This window comes from Solanum verrucosum, unplaced genomic scaffold (genome assembly GCF_900185275.1).
Source record: "Solanum verrucosum unplaced genomic scaffold, falcon-dt-bn FXZP01000196.1, whole genome shotgun sequence".
Taxonomy (NCBI): Eukaryota; Viridiplantae; Streptophyta; class Magnoliopsida; order Solanales; family Solanaceae; genus Solanum; species Solanum verrucosum.
In genome coordinates, this window is record NW_026020420.1 from 630,058 (window position 1) to 644,125 (window position 14,068).

General features: G+C 37.4%; 3 protein-coding genes across 3 annotated transcripts; 1 reads left to right on the forward strand and 2 right to left on the reverse strand.

The window, feature by feature from the left end:
* Positions 1 to 407: 407 nt before the first annotated feature.
* LOC125806865 (peptide chain release factor PrfB3, chloroplastic) lies at positions 408 to 6,318 on the forward strand. Its single transcript, XM_049486621.1, has 6 exons — positions 408 to 666; positions 2,360 to 2,577; positions 2,703 to 2,903; positions 3,547 to 3,759; positions 4,760 to 4,931; positions 6,013 to 6,318. Exons 1-6 carry the CDS (start codon positions 513 to 515, stop codon positions 6,297 to 6,299), a joined length of 1,245 nt encoding a protein of 414 aa, XP_049342578.1. The 5' UTR covers positions 408 to 512; the 3' UTR covers positions 6,300 to 6,318.
* Positions 6,319 to 6,922: 604 nt separating this feature from the next.
* On the reverse strand, positions 6,923 to 11,385 carry LOC125841032 (uncharacterized). Its single transcript, XM_049520025.1, has 3 exons — positions 9,852 to 11,385; positions 8,812 to 9,251; positions 6,923 to 8,591 (listed from the first exon to the last, which is right to left on the reverse strand). The coding sequence occupies exons 1-3, from the start codon at positions 11,313 to 11,315 to the stop codon at positions 7,103 to 7,105; spliced, it is 3,393 nt and encodes a 1,130-aa protein (XP_049375982.1). The 5' UTR covers positions 11,316 to 11,385; the 3' UTR covers positions 6,923 to 7,102.
* Positions 11,386 to 12,024: 639 nt separating this feature from the next.
* On the reverse strand, positions 12,025 to 13,401 carry LOC125806793 (glucan endo-1,3-beta-glucosidase, acidic). Its single transcript, XM_049486545.1, has 2 exons — positions 13,278 to 13,401; positions 12,025 to 13,163 (listed from the first exon to the last, which is right to left on the reverse strand). The coding sequence occupies exons 1-2, from the start codon at positions 13,360 to 13,362 to the stop codon at positions 12,211 to 12,213; spliced, it is 1,038 nt and encodes a 345-aa protein (XP_049342502.1). The 5' UTR covers positions 13,363 to 13,401; the 3' UTR covers positions 12,025 to 12,210.
* Positions 13,402 to 14,068: the final 667 nt, after the last annotated feature.

Sequence of the window (14,068 nt, forward strand, 5' to 3'; positions counted from 1 at the left end):
AATAATATATTTTACTTACTATCCAAAATAAAAAAGCATGAAAAACTTTAGTTTTAAAAAAAAGTATTTTTCCTGAAAAATAATTTTCGAGAAAGATTTTACTATCTATCAAAGACACTTTTTAGTAATACATCTTGTTATACCAATTTAAAACTAATCATAACGTTGCTTTTGGAAAATGATATACTAGTTTCAAATTATCTAGAGAAGAACTTATATTTCAAATATTTGCTCAAAATAACATATTTCAGACAATAATATTCTGCATATACACCATCCTTTTCCGATCACTCTCGTAAGATTAGTTGTTGTTATAATAATATTGGGGATATTTTTCTTTTTCATAAAAAAATAGAGGACAAAATAAGGCTAATTAGACCATAGAAAAATATAAAAACAGGAATGTGGCACGCGCACAGCCCCTGCACCACTCTCCATTTCCCAAAGCCCGTGTTCTTCGCGGCGGCCGGAAAATCAAGAAACATTTTATCCACCACCAGTCTACTACCAGTATGGCTAAAATGGCTGCTGAACCTTTTTCTGTACGGACAGAAGCTACTTGTTCGTCTTCTCCATTGAACCTTCGAAGCTCAAAGAGAGCTTCTTTTCGAATTCGAGCTCATAATCAGCACACCGATGACAAGAACAGATTCTACAAAGAGCTTGGTTTGTTTCTTCTCTTCTCTGCTTGTATTCTTGTTTCAGAAATATCAAGTAAAATCAACAAAAAAAAAAGGTTACTACCATCTTTAATAGTTTAATAATACTCCTAAAGTATCACTCTTTCGCACGACTCTCGTAGTTCAACTATCTATTGTTCTATTTAGCTATCTAAACTGTTAATGTTTCGCGAGTTTCCTAGCTGAATTATCACTCCATTTGTATAAAAAAACACACTTAGATGCAGAGTTGGCCTACGCGTGCCCTGTTGTTAATTGGGAATAAGTATTTACCCAACTCATGAGGTGTGTTTTAATACAAAGAGAGTGATAATTTAAACAGCTAAAGAGAATAATGGATAGTTGAGGTATGAAATTCATGAATTGAGTGGGTCTACATGCGTCTGTTGTCGATTGGGAACAAAGATTTGGCTAAGTATTGAGGTGTGTTTTAATACAAAGGGAATGATAGTTTAGATAGGTAAAGAGAATAATGGTTAGTTGAGCTATGAAACTCGAGAAAAAGTGATAATTCGGGTGTGTTTTTGATCATTAACTCTTTAAGTTTTTAGAATGAAGTGGTTGCTAAGCTAAGCTGAAATTCTAACTTCATTATCAGTCTTCGTGATTCTTTTAAGAAGGTTCATCAGTGAGGTGATTGTAAACTTAAAATAAATAAGTTTACTTGCCCTTGCTTTATTAACTTTTAGATGAATTTAACTACTTTTAGGTTATGGATTATTTTGTGCGAGGTGTTGAGATATAAATTTGAAGTATTACCAGTAGTGTGCAAAGACTAGTGTTTGAGACTGAGAGAATGGAGACAGAGAAAGCTCAGTGAGATAGTGAGGGACAATTAAGCAGGCTAACTTAAAGAAAGATGGAACCTTCCGAAGTGCTTAGTAAACTGTAAATAAGAATGAGGGTAAAGGGCAGCCCGGTGCACAAATCATCCCGCGTTAGCAGGGTCCGGGAAAGGGCCAGCACCCCAAGCGTGTGATGTAGACAACCTACCCTAATGCAAGTATTAGTGGCTGCTTCCATGGCTCAAACTCGTGACATACATTGCTCCAAGGCTCCCCTTCCAAAAATAAGAAAGAAATGAGAAGGAAATGTAAAGGCGTGACTAGGGTGTAGGCAGTGCACACAGCAGCGGAGTCACAACCAATCGTGCAGAATTATGCATAGGGAAAGATATTTCTTGAAATATATTGGGAGAAGGTTAATTTGAATCCCCTTGACATAAGGAGAATTTAACTTGTAGAGGCAAAAAGTTCAAGGTAGTTCAAAAGTAGCTTTAGATGATAAGTGCGGAATTTTTGAATTCCCTTGTGAAAATGCCCTTACCCACAAGGGGAAGTGAAGGACATGCATTTATTTTTCCTTTTTCACACACCAGGAGATCTTCCTTAACAGGTCTTAATGCTTTTTTAAGTGTTGTCTAGAGAAGATAGCATGGGAAAGTGGACAATTTAAAGGGAAGAAACTCTAAATAGCTGAGAAGAATCTTTGTCAAGAAGCATGTGAATGCAACTCAATCAAGTTAGAATCCTCAACATATTCATGTTCCTAGACCGACTCACCATTAGAAAAATTATACACAGCATCAAGATACTGCCATAAAATCTTGGCATTTGAATGCGTGTATAGTAAGTAATAGTCTGTTAATTTTTTGTGGTATGGATGGTCTCATGATGTAGGCACATTTGCTTTGAAAAGGAAGATTGAAGATTTGGTACTCCGTGCTGAAATGTTGGCACCAACAGCACTAGAATTTGAAGAAGCAAGACGCCTCAAGCAGGAAGAAATTATTCGTGAATATGATTTGTGGGATGACGTAGCCAAGTCAAATGAAGACCTTGTGCAATTAGCTGAAAGCACCAAAGCGGTTGATGCCCTCAAAGACCTTAGATACAAGGTATCATGCAAGATAACCCAAAGCTAATTCTCACTTGTCAGCATATGTTTATTGCCTAGTTATTTAAGACTTAAAAGGGAAAACCATAAAATTCAAATTTTATTCCATTGAGTGTGCTTCTGCAGGCTGAAGAAGCTAAGCTGATTACGGAACTAGCAGGAATGGATTCTATCAACTATGACTTTTTAAAGCAGGCGTATACAGCTTGTGTGAGTGTGAATAAGACATTAGATAAGTATGAAATGTCCAAGCTTCTTAGGGAGCCATATGATATGGAGGGAGCATGTGTGACCATTGAATCTGGAAACGAGGGCATTTACTCGCAGGTATTCACCTGTGATCTCTTGCTATATTGCCGCATGTACTTGAAGAGTCAATAGTAAAGGTCCATATGCATCTCAGGTGAAAAAAGTAGGCCAATGAGTGTTCTGAGATATAAACATGCTATTAGGTAGGTATAAGAAGTGGAACTTTCATGATGAGTTCCCTGCATTTGAAGTTGCAAGGAGGGAAGGGGGTTATATTTGTATTATCAGTGCCCTTGCTCCTTAATACTGTTCACTTATATACTCATCTCAACCATAAAGTTAATAGTCAATCTGCACCATAGATTCTTCTCCCAAAAAGATTTAAATTTCGACTGTGAGAAACTTATTTTACATGGAAATGATTCTGAACTTCCAATTTTTTTGTTCTTTATGGAAAACATCGAATTTCAGAGAGGAGGTAGTAGTTTGTAGACCTGATGCCTGATAAGGTTTATAGTTGAGATTAGGAAGTAGGTATACTAGCCTTCTACTCCTAGCAACTCGTCTTCAAGCTGCTCATGAACATCTATTTATTCTGCTTATTCAAAGTCGAAGAGATGGGTTTTCTTCAAGCTGATGTAGCTTTATTTCCTTAGAAATTTCATTCTAGGCAAGACTCTGGTACTGTTTCTCACTGTTAGACTTATCCACTTTGATCCAGATTTGGGCAGAAAAACTCACAAGAATGTATATCAAATGGGCAGAAAAACAAGGTCATAAGGCGAGGATAGTTGAGAAACAAGATTCAGAGAGTGGTGGTATCAAATATGTGATGATTGAGTTAGAATTCAAGTCAGCATACGGCTATCTTTCAGGAGAAAGAGGAATCCATTGCATGAATGGAAGTTCTGAAGGTAAATTTGATCTTTCAAAGGTATGAATCTGAGGACTCTTAGCTCAAATTTAGTTCTCCCCTGTCGCTATCAGTTGATTATGTGAATTATAATATTCCAATAGTTTCCTATTTCCTACTGAATCCTTTGAGTTATGTGTTCTATGAGAGTCATTAGACATACTCTTGTTGGCCTTTTAAGAGGAGAACATTTTTCATGTGTCGTCTTAAATCTCAGTATTCTGATGCATTCTGCTTAGAGTTTAGTTTATCTGAAGTGAATAAATAACAACCGCTGACCGTTAGTTCAAAAATTCTCTGTAATCTATTTCAGGTCATAAAATGTGACTACTACCTATTAATGTTATGAAGGAAACTGTGATTGTCCAACATTTAACTGAAAAGGAGAAGATATAATATAGTTATCATGGTGTTTATTATTGCATAGATAAAATATAGTACATCAAGTTTTGAGTGGAAGTAGTATAGAACTTATAGAACTTGATGATTTATGAAACAATCTTAAATTTACCATGCTTCGATGCAGTTCAATAGTCAGTAGAATAAGGGGTGACTTAGAGTTAACAATAGTCAGTACTCAGTAGAATAAGGAGTGAAAACAAACAGATGACGCTAAGTACACTGATCTCTTCCTATTACCAAACTTGCACTAAGATAAAATAACCCCCTTCCATTTTCCTAGAACGTGGAATTCAAATCACTCGGCCATCGATTTTCATGATGAGGTATTGCTTTTGCGAAGAAAGAGCTCCTTATGTGATGATGTCACAGAGACTTTATATGTCAGGAAAGAGGGGAACTTTAAAATGAATACTGAAATTCCTTTAAACTATTGGGAAGACAAGAACTTTAAACTTTTGAAGTATTAACCAACTAATGAAGGATGATGATTCGACACATGTTTTGTCGAGCAATCATTATGTACCTTACATTAACACAACGGTCTATCTGGCTACTTGTATCCTCTTAGATGTTCATCAAAATGATAAAATTTACAGGTTAATCTTAATGGATTGTGCAGGATGGAGCTGCTGCGATCAATGTTATTCCTCTTTTTCTTGAATCATCCCCTGACCTCCAAATTGATGAAAACGATCTAGAAATTACAACATTGTATGAAGAGGAACAGGGCAGGACTTCACCTTCACTCACCATTCAGCACATTCCAACAGGATTGCAAGTCCGGTCAACAGGTAATAATGGGTGATTTGAGTTGAGTATCATTGTCTCTATAGGTGATTCATAGTACTTTGATGTTTTTGCACAATGATCTGTTTAAGGTTTCTACATACACACATAATCTTCTCTATATTTGTATGTGTGTAGAAAATTTTATTTGGTGTGTCTATGGATCTGAATATCCACGAAAGTCCGTCCCAACAATTGTTGCAGAGTGCAGAAGTTAGGCAGTATCGCCTGGAGAGTTGTCTTTTAGTTTTTAAGTCGAATGTTCATTACCATAATAAGTAGTCGATTAGGAAAGAAAAATAAACTTTTGCAGTCTGTCCTGCTGACCGTAGAGAAGTTAGGCAGTCATACAGACTGCTATAGAGACTCTAATAGATACTGATGCATGCAGAAGTTCTTTTTAAGAAATACTTTGAAGGAAATTACCTTGCAACTCTCTTGATTTTCCTTTCTCTGAGGTTAGACTTAGAACAATGAGAACTGAAGAATTATATCTCAAAGGGTATGAGATATGGCATGACAAGGAAACTTCTTCTATGGTTTGTCTCCAGTTACAGAATTGGATACATTTTCAACAAGCAAACGAGTTAAATGTCTATGGGGCACCCAATAGAACATAATAAGTCTATATAATACATATAAGTTGTTACATATCATTGTAATCACGTGGACACCATATTTAAGTGTGTCGTTAAGTGAACTCAAAAGAGTTGCTTGAATGTTGGGCGCATTCTTGTCCCTTGGTCATTCAAAAGTCATACTGCACATAAAAGTGATACATCACATTTTAGAGAAAAAAAGGTTGTGTTTCAAGATTCTGCAGTAGATCGTATACTACCACATGGTTGACAGATTCATTCATATTCCATTGATTTTCTGATAGCTGTGGCCTGTGAGATACAGTCCAAGATATTTGTGTCCGACACAAATGTGTTGCCGCCTTAGGAGAATATATGCTCTAAATTTGTGGCTCTGACTAGTACATTTTGCCTGTGCAAGATAAATGTTTATTTTCCACATATAAAATCTCTTTTGCTTTCTCAACTTTTTTGGGCCACTCTCTACCATGAGAGTTTCTATTTATAGGTGAAAGAAGTCGTTTCGCAAATAAGCTCAAGGCCCTAAATCGCTTAAAGGCAAAACTTCTCATTGTAATGAGGGAGCAAGGAGTCTCAAACTTGGCTAGCATCAGAAGTAGTGATATATCTAGTAGTTGGAACCAAGTGATAAGGAGGTATGTATATCATCCAAACAAACTGGTAGAAGATATGAAGACGAGCGTCCAATTGTCTGACCTTACTGCTGTGTTAAACGGAAACATTGAACCATTTATCGGTGCTCACATCAACAGCAGACGACATGAAATCCCATGATACATATAGCTTTGTACTCCTCTCATGCAAAAAAAGAAGAAAGAAAGAGAGAAAAGCAGCAGATAAAGGTGAAGGGTGGGAGAGAAAAGAAGTCACTGCTCCAGCCTCCATGTTCTTGTATTCTTAAGTTGGTGGTAACTTATTAAGTAGCTGTGCTCTACAAATCTGTAAAATTTTGCTCAACGTCTATCGGAAACAACCTGTCTACTCTCTCAAAGGTAGGGGTAAGGTTGTGTATACACCACCGTCCCCAGACCCTACTAGTGGGATTACACACAGTATGTTGTTGTAAGAGATTTATTTCAATTCTAAATTTTATCTTTTTCATGTATATATCAAGCCATCATAGTACAAAAGAGGTTGATTCTCCATGTGCGGGTAGGACCAAACCACAATGGTCTATGCAGCCTTACCTGCATTTCTACAAGCAAACCCCATGACCTCCTGTTCACGTGACAATGACTTTATCAATTACGCCAAGGGTCCCCTTCTAGGATGCACAATAGCATGAAAATGTAAAATAATTCAATTGAAAGCATTCTTTTTTTTATAATTAATTCGATCGAGCATGGAACTTTTGCACTATCACAAGAAACAGAAAGTTGCACCATTTCATCTCTCATCAAAAACATTATACAAGGCGTTTACATTCTTTGCAGTCTTACCAAGAAGTTTTTTGCAAAGAAGAGCAAATTTACATCAGACCTATTATTGAGTAAAATATCACAAGCTCACAAAGTGAACTAATGGGGAAAAAGAATATGACTCTCAATGAAATAAGGAGAGTAAAAAAACTAATTTCTTTAGGAAAATAAAGCTTCTAAATAGTCATCAACATAAGCTAGGCATGGCCAGTGATCTGTTCGAATTCGAACGAGTGTAGAAGTATTAGAAACTTCCATCTGAAAAAGGAGATGAAATCTTGGTGGAAGGAATATCAAAATCTGAATAATGCCTAGGTTTTTCTTACTAATTTGGACATAACCCCCTTCACCATCATCTTCATCATCCTTGTACTTGAGGTAAAGCGGTCCCCCAACTAAACTGGTTTCCGCGATGGTATCATCAGTGGAAGAGGAACCCAAGTTAATCTCATCCCATGTAATGTCCCTTGTAACTCCTCCCTCCTTCATGAGGTTGGTTAGAGAATCACCGGTTACACATACAATAAAAGGTGCCAAGGATCGCTCTACGGCTTGGATCAAAGATGCCACAGGAACCTCTAGTAACTTCACAGAGCGAGTACCACTGATTGCTACGACCCCTTTGCCTCCTTTGAGTACAAATGTCTCCCGCCCAGTGCTGGTTGAAGCGCCACATGCTTCCCACAAAGCATTGAACAGATCCACGTAGTAACCACGTTCTGCATCTTCAGGGATGTCTTCTGGAACAATAGCTTTGAGAAACATATCTTCAATTCCTACTGTAATGTTATGCAGCTGTCCTCTAATGATCTGACCATTATCCGCATTCGTTTCAATGAAAACATCAACAAAACCAGGTATTGGATCCTGTGGTTCCAATTCAATCAGAACAGGAGCTTTGAAGCTTTTGTCATCTCCAGGAGTTTCAGAAACATCTTCCACAGGGATAATATCAAGGGAATTCGTCTGGCTAAAAGAGTAGAAACCTTTGGGTGGTTGACCTAGAAGAAAAGGAACATGGCATGATGGAATGGAGCCATATGGCGTAGAAGAAGAGAACTTGAGAACAGTTGCATATAAGGCAGGAAGGGTATCGACTCCATTAGCTGGCAAATTGTTTCCCCAAATGCGACTGAAGGGCTCTGACTCAAACCTTAAAGTACAGGATATTTTGATCTTGGTACCCGGCATGTGTCTAAAGTCAGGAATAAATGAAAAATGCTTCCTCAAGATTTCAACTATCTGTGAAATCTTTGAATCCATCACACGTAATGGCTCCGGAGGCTGATTGTGCCGATTGGCTTCAGAGATCACTGTATCATCAGTAATTTTGTCAAACTCAATTTGCTCACTTGGGGACGCGTTGTCCTTGATGGGTTCTATATAACTAGGTTTCTTGGCATCAAATCCCAGGGCTGGCAGGGACAAAGACCAAGATTGTTTAACCAACAATGGCACAATGCGCTCAAGATGCATGCAGGACGAAATATTCCTAGATTTCTTAGGGTCGTGAGAAAGTCTAGGAGACTGAACACTGAAGAAAGAGCTGGAATGGGTAGATGGAGAAATTCCAGGAAGCTGGTCCCCACTGTTTAGAATGTCTCTTAGCTTTTTCCCAGGAACACAAATCAGCATCCGCAGGTAAATTCTGTAAAATACCACCAAATGTTAGAAAACAATAGTATATTGCACACTCAATATGTTTATTTTCCCCAGTTAATCCTACAAAGTGCAAATTCAATGGTGAACAAGCTTCCCAATGTTATTGACATCTTTCATCTGCGGTGAACAGGTGACGATATAGACAATGTGTACATCCGAACAGAATGAGGTAAGAAATGGGATGGAGATATTTCTCATAGTATTACCTGGCATTATCACGAACTTCCAGATCTGGGAAATAAAGACAAGTGAATGATAAAAGACGAGACAACCCAACAAATAATTTGGAACTATAGTGATGCATGATCATAGTTTGACAAATTCCAAGAACTTTACTCCCATGACTCCAAGACCTTAATCCTGTATCTGGACCATGTTTTTCAACAAGAACTACCATGAACCTGGTAAGGAGCTCTATTAACCCACTAGGTGAAACTTTATCACTTTCAGCAATCCTTTCCAATATACAGAAGTAAGATACCAATTTGTAGTCTATCTTGAGTTTTGGAAGCAAGTTATCATCAAATGTCTTAAGTAGGCGTTCTCCCAAAAATTGATGTTTGTAACATGTCAACAAGCGGTCTGTGAAGCCAACAATGACAGGGACCAATCCTCTATATTCAGACAAAGAGTCTATAAGTGTTCTCTGCAAAACATAAGTCAAGCTTCAGAAACATTTAGGCAAAAAATATATGAGCATCATTGCAAAATCAGAGTAGAGTATCAGTACTACTGATAAGTCAGGAGGAGATGCATCATCTGTCATTCATTTCTAAACTCCTATAAGACAAACTCCAGTAACACCTCTACGATATAGCTCCCAAGATAAAGTAATCAACATCCGTATTTTGACAAGAAGATTGAAGACATTAAAGCTACACACGTGGCAGGGCACCTATAGATGGCCTGAAGGAAGAACTTGTTATATATTGTTGGAGAGGTACGGTGTATGCAGATTCTTTTCACCAAAGTTCTTATCTTTCATTGGAGCACATCTTCTAGATCTCTCTATTATGCTACAGTCTTCTAACCTTCTTTCATCAATAATATGTTTTCCTCTATACTTTCAAATTCAAACAGATCAAGTAAAACGGAAAAGAAGAAAATATCTAGCGACTGTTTGCACATAGAGACGCAAAGTGAAAAGAATGTATAAGCTCTTTCCTTTTAGTGAAGCACCAAATGCGTCAAACCAATGCCACAGACTCAAAGTAAGAATAGAACAACAGGTTCAAAGTATGTGTACCTGCACAGTATGGTAGATTGCTGGCTCCAAAAGGCTTTTATTGGAGATAGAATCATTTTCTGAGTGAGATGTCTGACCGATCAAAAACTTATGGATTGCACGGAATGCCACAGAAGTTTCCATACTCCAAGGAGGTAACCATTTAAAAGCTGATACACAAACAAGGCCATCTTCAAATAACTTTTCCCGAGTCATTTGTGGACTGCCTTTTGAACTCATTACTCCATTGACATTATCAATCAAAACTGAACAATAGGCAAGCAAGTCAAGCTTCAACGATTTCAAAGCGAGGGGATCAAACACCGATGGGTAAAAGCTCAAGCTCATATCAACAACATTCTTCCTTTTCTCAAAATCCCTCTTCAATACCAACCCTATGAACCCAACTAACCAGTGCAGCACCAACAATCGAAAAAACAAATGATGCTGGGATTCTTTGGATAACAACAACAGTCGACTCGCAATTTCCATCTCTTGCCCTTCAAAAGAATCCATATAGCTTAAGTACATGACTAAATATGCATGCCATAGCAAAGGATCATATGTATGAAGCAATCCTGAAAACTGAACCTTCAACAAAGATGGCTGCAAATCCAATACTGCAGCAACTGGCAATGTCTTATCCATGAACTCCAATAACCCCCAAGGAGTCAAATTCTGTGGACATTCAAGCAAAAAAGCAACCACTCTCCTCAATTCCCTGTTACTCAAATCCGATAACTCCCCTTGAAAATGTCCATTTTTAACATTTTCATCAACCAAAAACCTAGGTACAGTAAACGGAACCAATGTCGAAGAATTACTGAATGAAACAGTAGGTTTTAATCTAGCAATGTTATGAACAACAGTTGATAACAATAATGCATAGCTTTGGGCAGCATGAGTACGCTCATTTTGGCACAAACTCCACAAATGTGATCCAATTTCCGAAAGTAAACAAGGAAAAGCAGTTTCTAATTCACGTAAACACTCGCAAGCAATTGATCGAGTTTGCCGGTCAACGCTATGATTCGGCCGGTTAATAATAGTCAACAAAAGCTCAATTAAACTTTCAAGAGGAGTAACAAAGTTAGAATCGAGACAATTCGATGTATAACTCACGTAATTGACGAAAATTGAAGTTGAAGAGATAAGAAACTGTTCCTTGAGAGCGAACGACGTTGAAACGCCGTCGTTTGGTGATTGGATTACCGACCGGAGGGCTTCGAGGAAGCGGTTGAGGAAAGTAGGTGATACGGTATCGCTTTCGTCTGTGCTGAAGTGTTCTTCGATGAAGATGAGGAGCTGGAGTTTGAGATTGTGAGGGATATCTTTCCGGAGAAGTGAGGAAAGTGTGAGGTCAAGGAGAGGAACGGCGGCGTAGTTGATGGAAGTCCACCGGAGCCGCCGTGAACCACCGTGGTTGTAATCGTCGATTAGATTTTCCCATTCTTGCGCCGATAAGGGTTTGAGTTCCGGTGACATTTGTTGGGTAATGACTCGGCCCGAGTCCGAGTCTTCAAAACTCGGTTGATTAATGGATCTTAGTTCTCATTTTTTTGTCAGCTAGAAGACAATGTCCCAAGGTGACACTTGAACTATACGACGTTTTAATTGAGCATCTGAACACATAATAACGTGTTTCAACTAAATATTTTCATCTACGTAATTGATACTTGAAAACATATGCAAAAAGTTTCAAAAGTTTGAGTCGGAAATATATCTAATAGAAACATTTTATCACGTGTTCAAATATTTAATTGGAACAGGTTGTAGTTCAAGCGCCCAAATGACATGTACCGTCAAATTAGTTTTAACGTTCAAATGAAATCTATTATAAAGTTTAAGGGATTGTTTATGCATTTAGTATATTTCTTTTTTGACATGTATCGGTTTTAATCATTATCGAATCATTTTACTCCTTGCATTTACTTTTACTTATCTAGTTTGAACTTTATACGTATCTTAAGAAAGTAATATTAATATGAGTATAAGTAGAGTTGTTCTCTTCTTGTTGTGCTTACAAGGATTTGAATCTATTGGAGGAAGTGGTGGTATGGCAAACGATCCAAGATTTGAATGTTATGAGTTATAAATTTTTCAATGACGACTTCAAATGCTAATTACTACGTTCTTTAGGCTATTCAATCACATTTCGAGAAATAGTTTCGCACCCGAGTTAGTAGACACACACTTAAGAGGAAAAGAAGTTCAGATATAGATAATTGCTTTATATAAGCATGTAGGATGAGTACACATCAGTTATCACGCGAAGGGTTGCTCTCCGTTCAAGTTGAGCAACGATTCGATTATTCAACTACATATTATAAAGAGAGAAGATCGACAACTCTTATTCCGTTAATTATGTAGCATAGTCTAGCTAGTTGAAACTGATCGCGTATTTTGGCTGCCTGTTTGGTGTAAACAGTCCAAAATGTTTCTCAATTTCAGGGCTCTTCAGATCTTCATTCAACAGCGCGAAAATGTAAGCTTCAATTGGCTTTGATGGTCTTTTCGGACTCCCTCCTTTCACATGTCTAATCAAGTTGTTGTTGTAAGTCCTTGCGTTGTCAATGGACGTCAATTGCCCTGCTCCAGCTGAAGGCCAACCGCTCTCTGATACAACGATGTCCAAAGATGAACCACCGGCTTTTTCAAGGGCTGAGTATGTAGCATCTAAGAGTGCATCAAACAGGTTGCGGTATTCTCTTCCATTATCATTTACAACAACTCCAGGGGATGTAAACAGCGCATAGTCAAGCTGAATAGCTTGATTGTTTGCTATTGCAAAGTAAGGATATATGTTGACAAGTAAAGGTGAGCGGTTAGCTACTAAGAATCTGATGATGGGATCAACATATCCTCGGACGTTGTCTTTAAATTTGCCTCTTGATGGAGGGTAAGTATCTGTAGTAAGTTCGGTTTCAATAGCAGTAGAAACTTTGATCTGGTTTCCAAGACCAGCACCAGAAATCGCGTTCTGAATGTTTCTCATTGCATTGATCACGAAAGGTACATACTGCGCGTTACCATTTAATGGACTAACTTCATTTCCAACAGCTATATACCTGAACTTGACATTACCATAGTTCCTAACATTGTTTTGGACCCAAGCATTCGCGTTAGCTTGGCTAGACGCGATATTCTGAAGGTCAGGATTTGGCACGCCTAGTATGAGTTCAATATTCGAGCCTCTAAGGGCTTGGAGAGTTGGTTGATGAGGATCATAGATTCTCATTCTTCGTATATTGTTTCGATTGCATAGAGCCACAACATCTACTGGAGATGGTAATCCATTCCCATTTCTTCCATAACAAACTCCTGTTTGTGCTCCTGTATAACAATATTATTTATTAGCTCGTGATGAATCTATGTATATCACGACAACTAGAAAGATATAAGTTATACACACTGTCAATATAAGGATTTTTAAAACTCTAGAAGTACCTGTGAAATCTAAGGTAGCCAATATAAGTATCACCAGCAGAGTCGTCACGGTAATTATTGGAAAATGTAGTTTGGTACAAGCCATGGCAAAGAAAAGAAAATTGATTTGTGGATGAAATAGCAGAAAAGCTTACACATTTTATAGTGAAATTTGTATACTATGTTACTCTAATTTCCACATATAAGTCAAATTAATCAATGGAAAAAATGTTACACCTTGTTACAAGATGCAGAAAAGTCTGCAGCCCCTAAATTTCCTTGGTGAAAATGACTAGATGAAATGTGGAATTTGTTAGGCAGCCTTGCAATTAATTGTTGCATTAACCATTGAGGAAAATTTGTAGATATTTAAGTCTATCGGAAACAACTTCTCTACCTTTTCAAGGTAAGGGTAAGGCTACGTAGACACAACCCTCCCCTCAGCAGAGGCGTATCCAGAATTTCCCCTAGATGGGTGCACGATTACGAAAAAATGTATCTTAAATATAAATTTGATTGATTTGACCTTTAGTTCGTAATATGAACCATTAAAGTTTAAAAATTATAGGTCCAAATTATATAATACTACTAGTTTTAAATTTTAATATACACATTTGATTTAATTATATAAAAATTTACAATGCTAAAATTTTTAGGAATTCTCAATGTAACACACTTGAAATTTTTGAAAGAATAAAGGAAAAAAATAAAAGAAAAATTAGTTGAAACGATAAAAGTGTAACTGATCGATAATCACTTGGAAAAATGTTACTCAAAGAGACAAGATAGATATAAGATTTAAATTTCTATCT

Bases quoted from the DNA above. Each gene is read 5' to 3' on its own strand.
- LOC125806865 (XM_049486621.1), top strand. From the start codon at position 513: ATGGCTAAAATGGCTGCTGAACCTTTTTCTGTACGGACAGAAGCTACT. The intron at 667-2,359 runs GTTTGTTTCTTC...CTCATGATGTAG, and splicing joins CAGATTCTACAAAGAGCTTG to GCACATTTGCTTTGAAAAGG. The intron at 2,904-3,546 runs GTATTCACCTGT...ACTTTGATCCAG, and splicing joins ACGAGGGCATTTACTCGCAG to ATTTGGGCAGAAAAACTCAC.
- LOC125806793 (XM_049486545.1), bottom strand. From the start codon at position 13,362: ATGGCTTGTACCAAACTACATTTTCCAATAATTACCGTGACGACTCTG. The intron at 13,164-13,277 runs GTACTTCTAGAG...ATTGTTATACAG, and splicing joins GGCTACCTTAGATTTCACAG to GAGCACAAACAGGAGTTTGT.
- LOC125841032 (XM_049520025.1), bottom strand. From the start codon at position 11,315: ATGTCACCGGAACTCAAACCCTTATCGGCGCAAGAATGGGAAAATCTA. The intron at 9,252-9,851 runs GTACACATACTT...TATGTTTTGCAG, and splicing joins CAATCTACCATACTGTGCAG to AGAACACTTATAGACTCTTT. The intron at 8,592-8,811 runs GTAATACTATGA...GGTATTTTACAG, and splicing joins GAAGTTCGTGATAATGCCAG to AATTTACCTGCGGATGCTGA.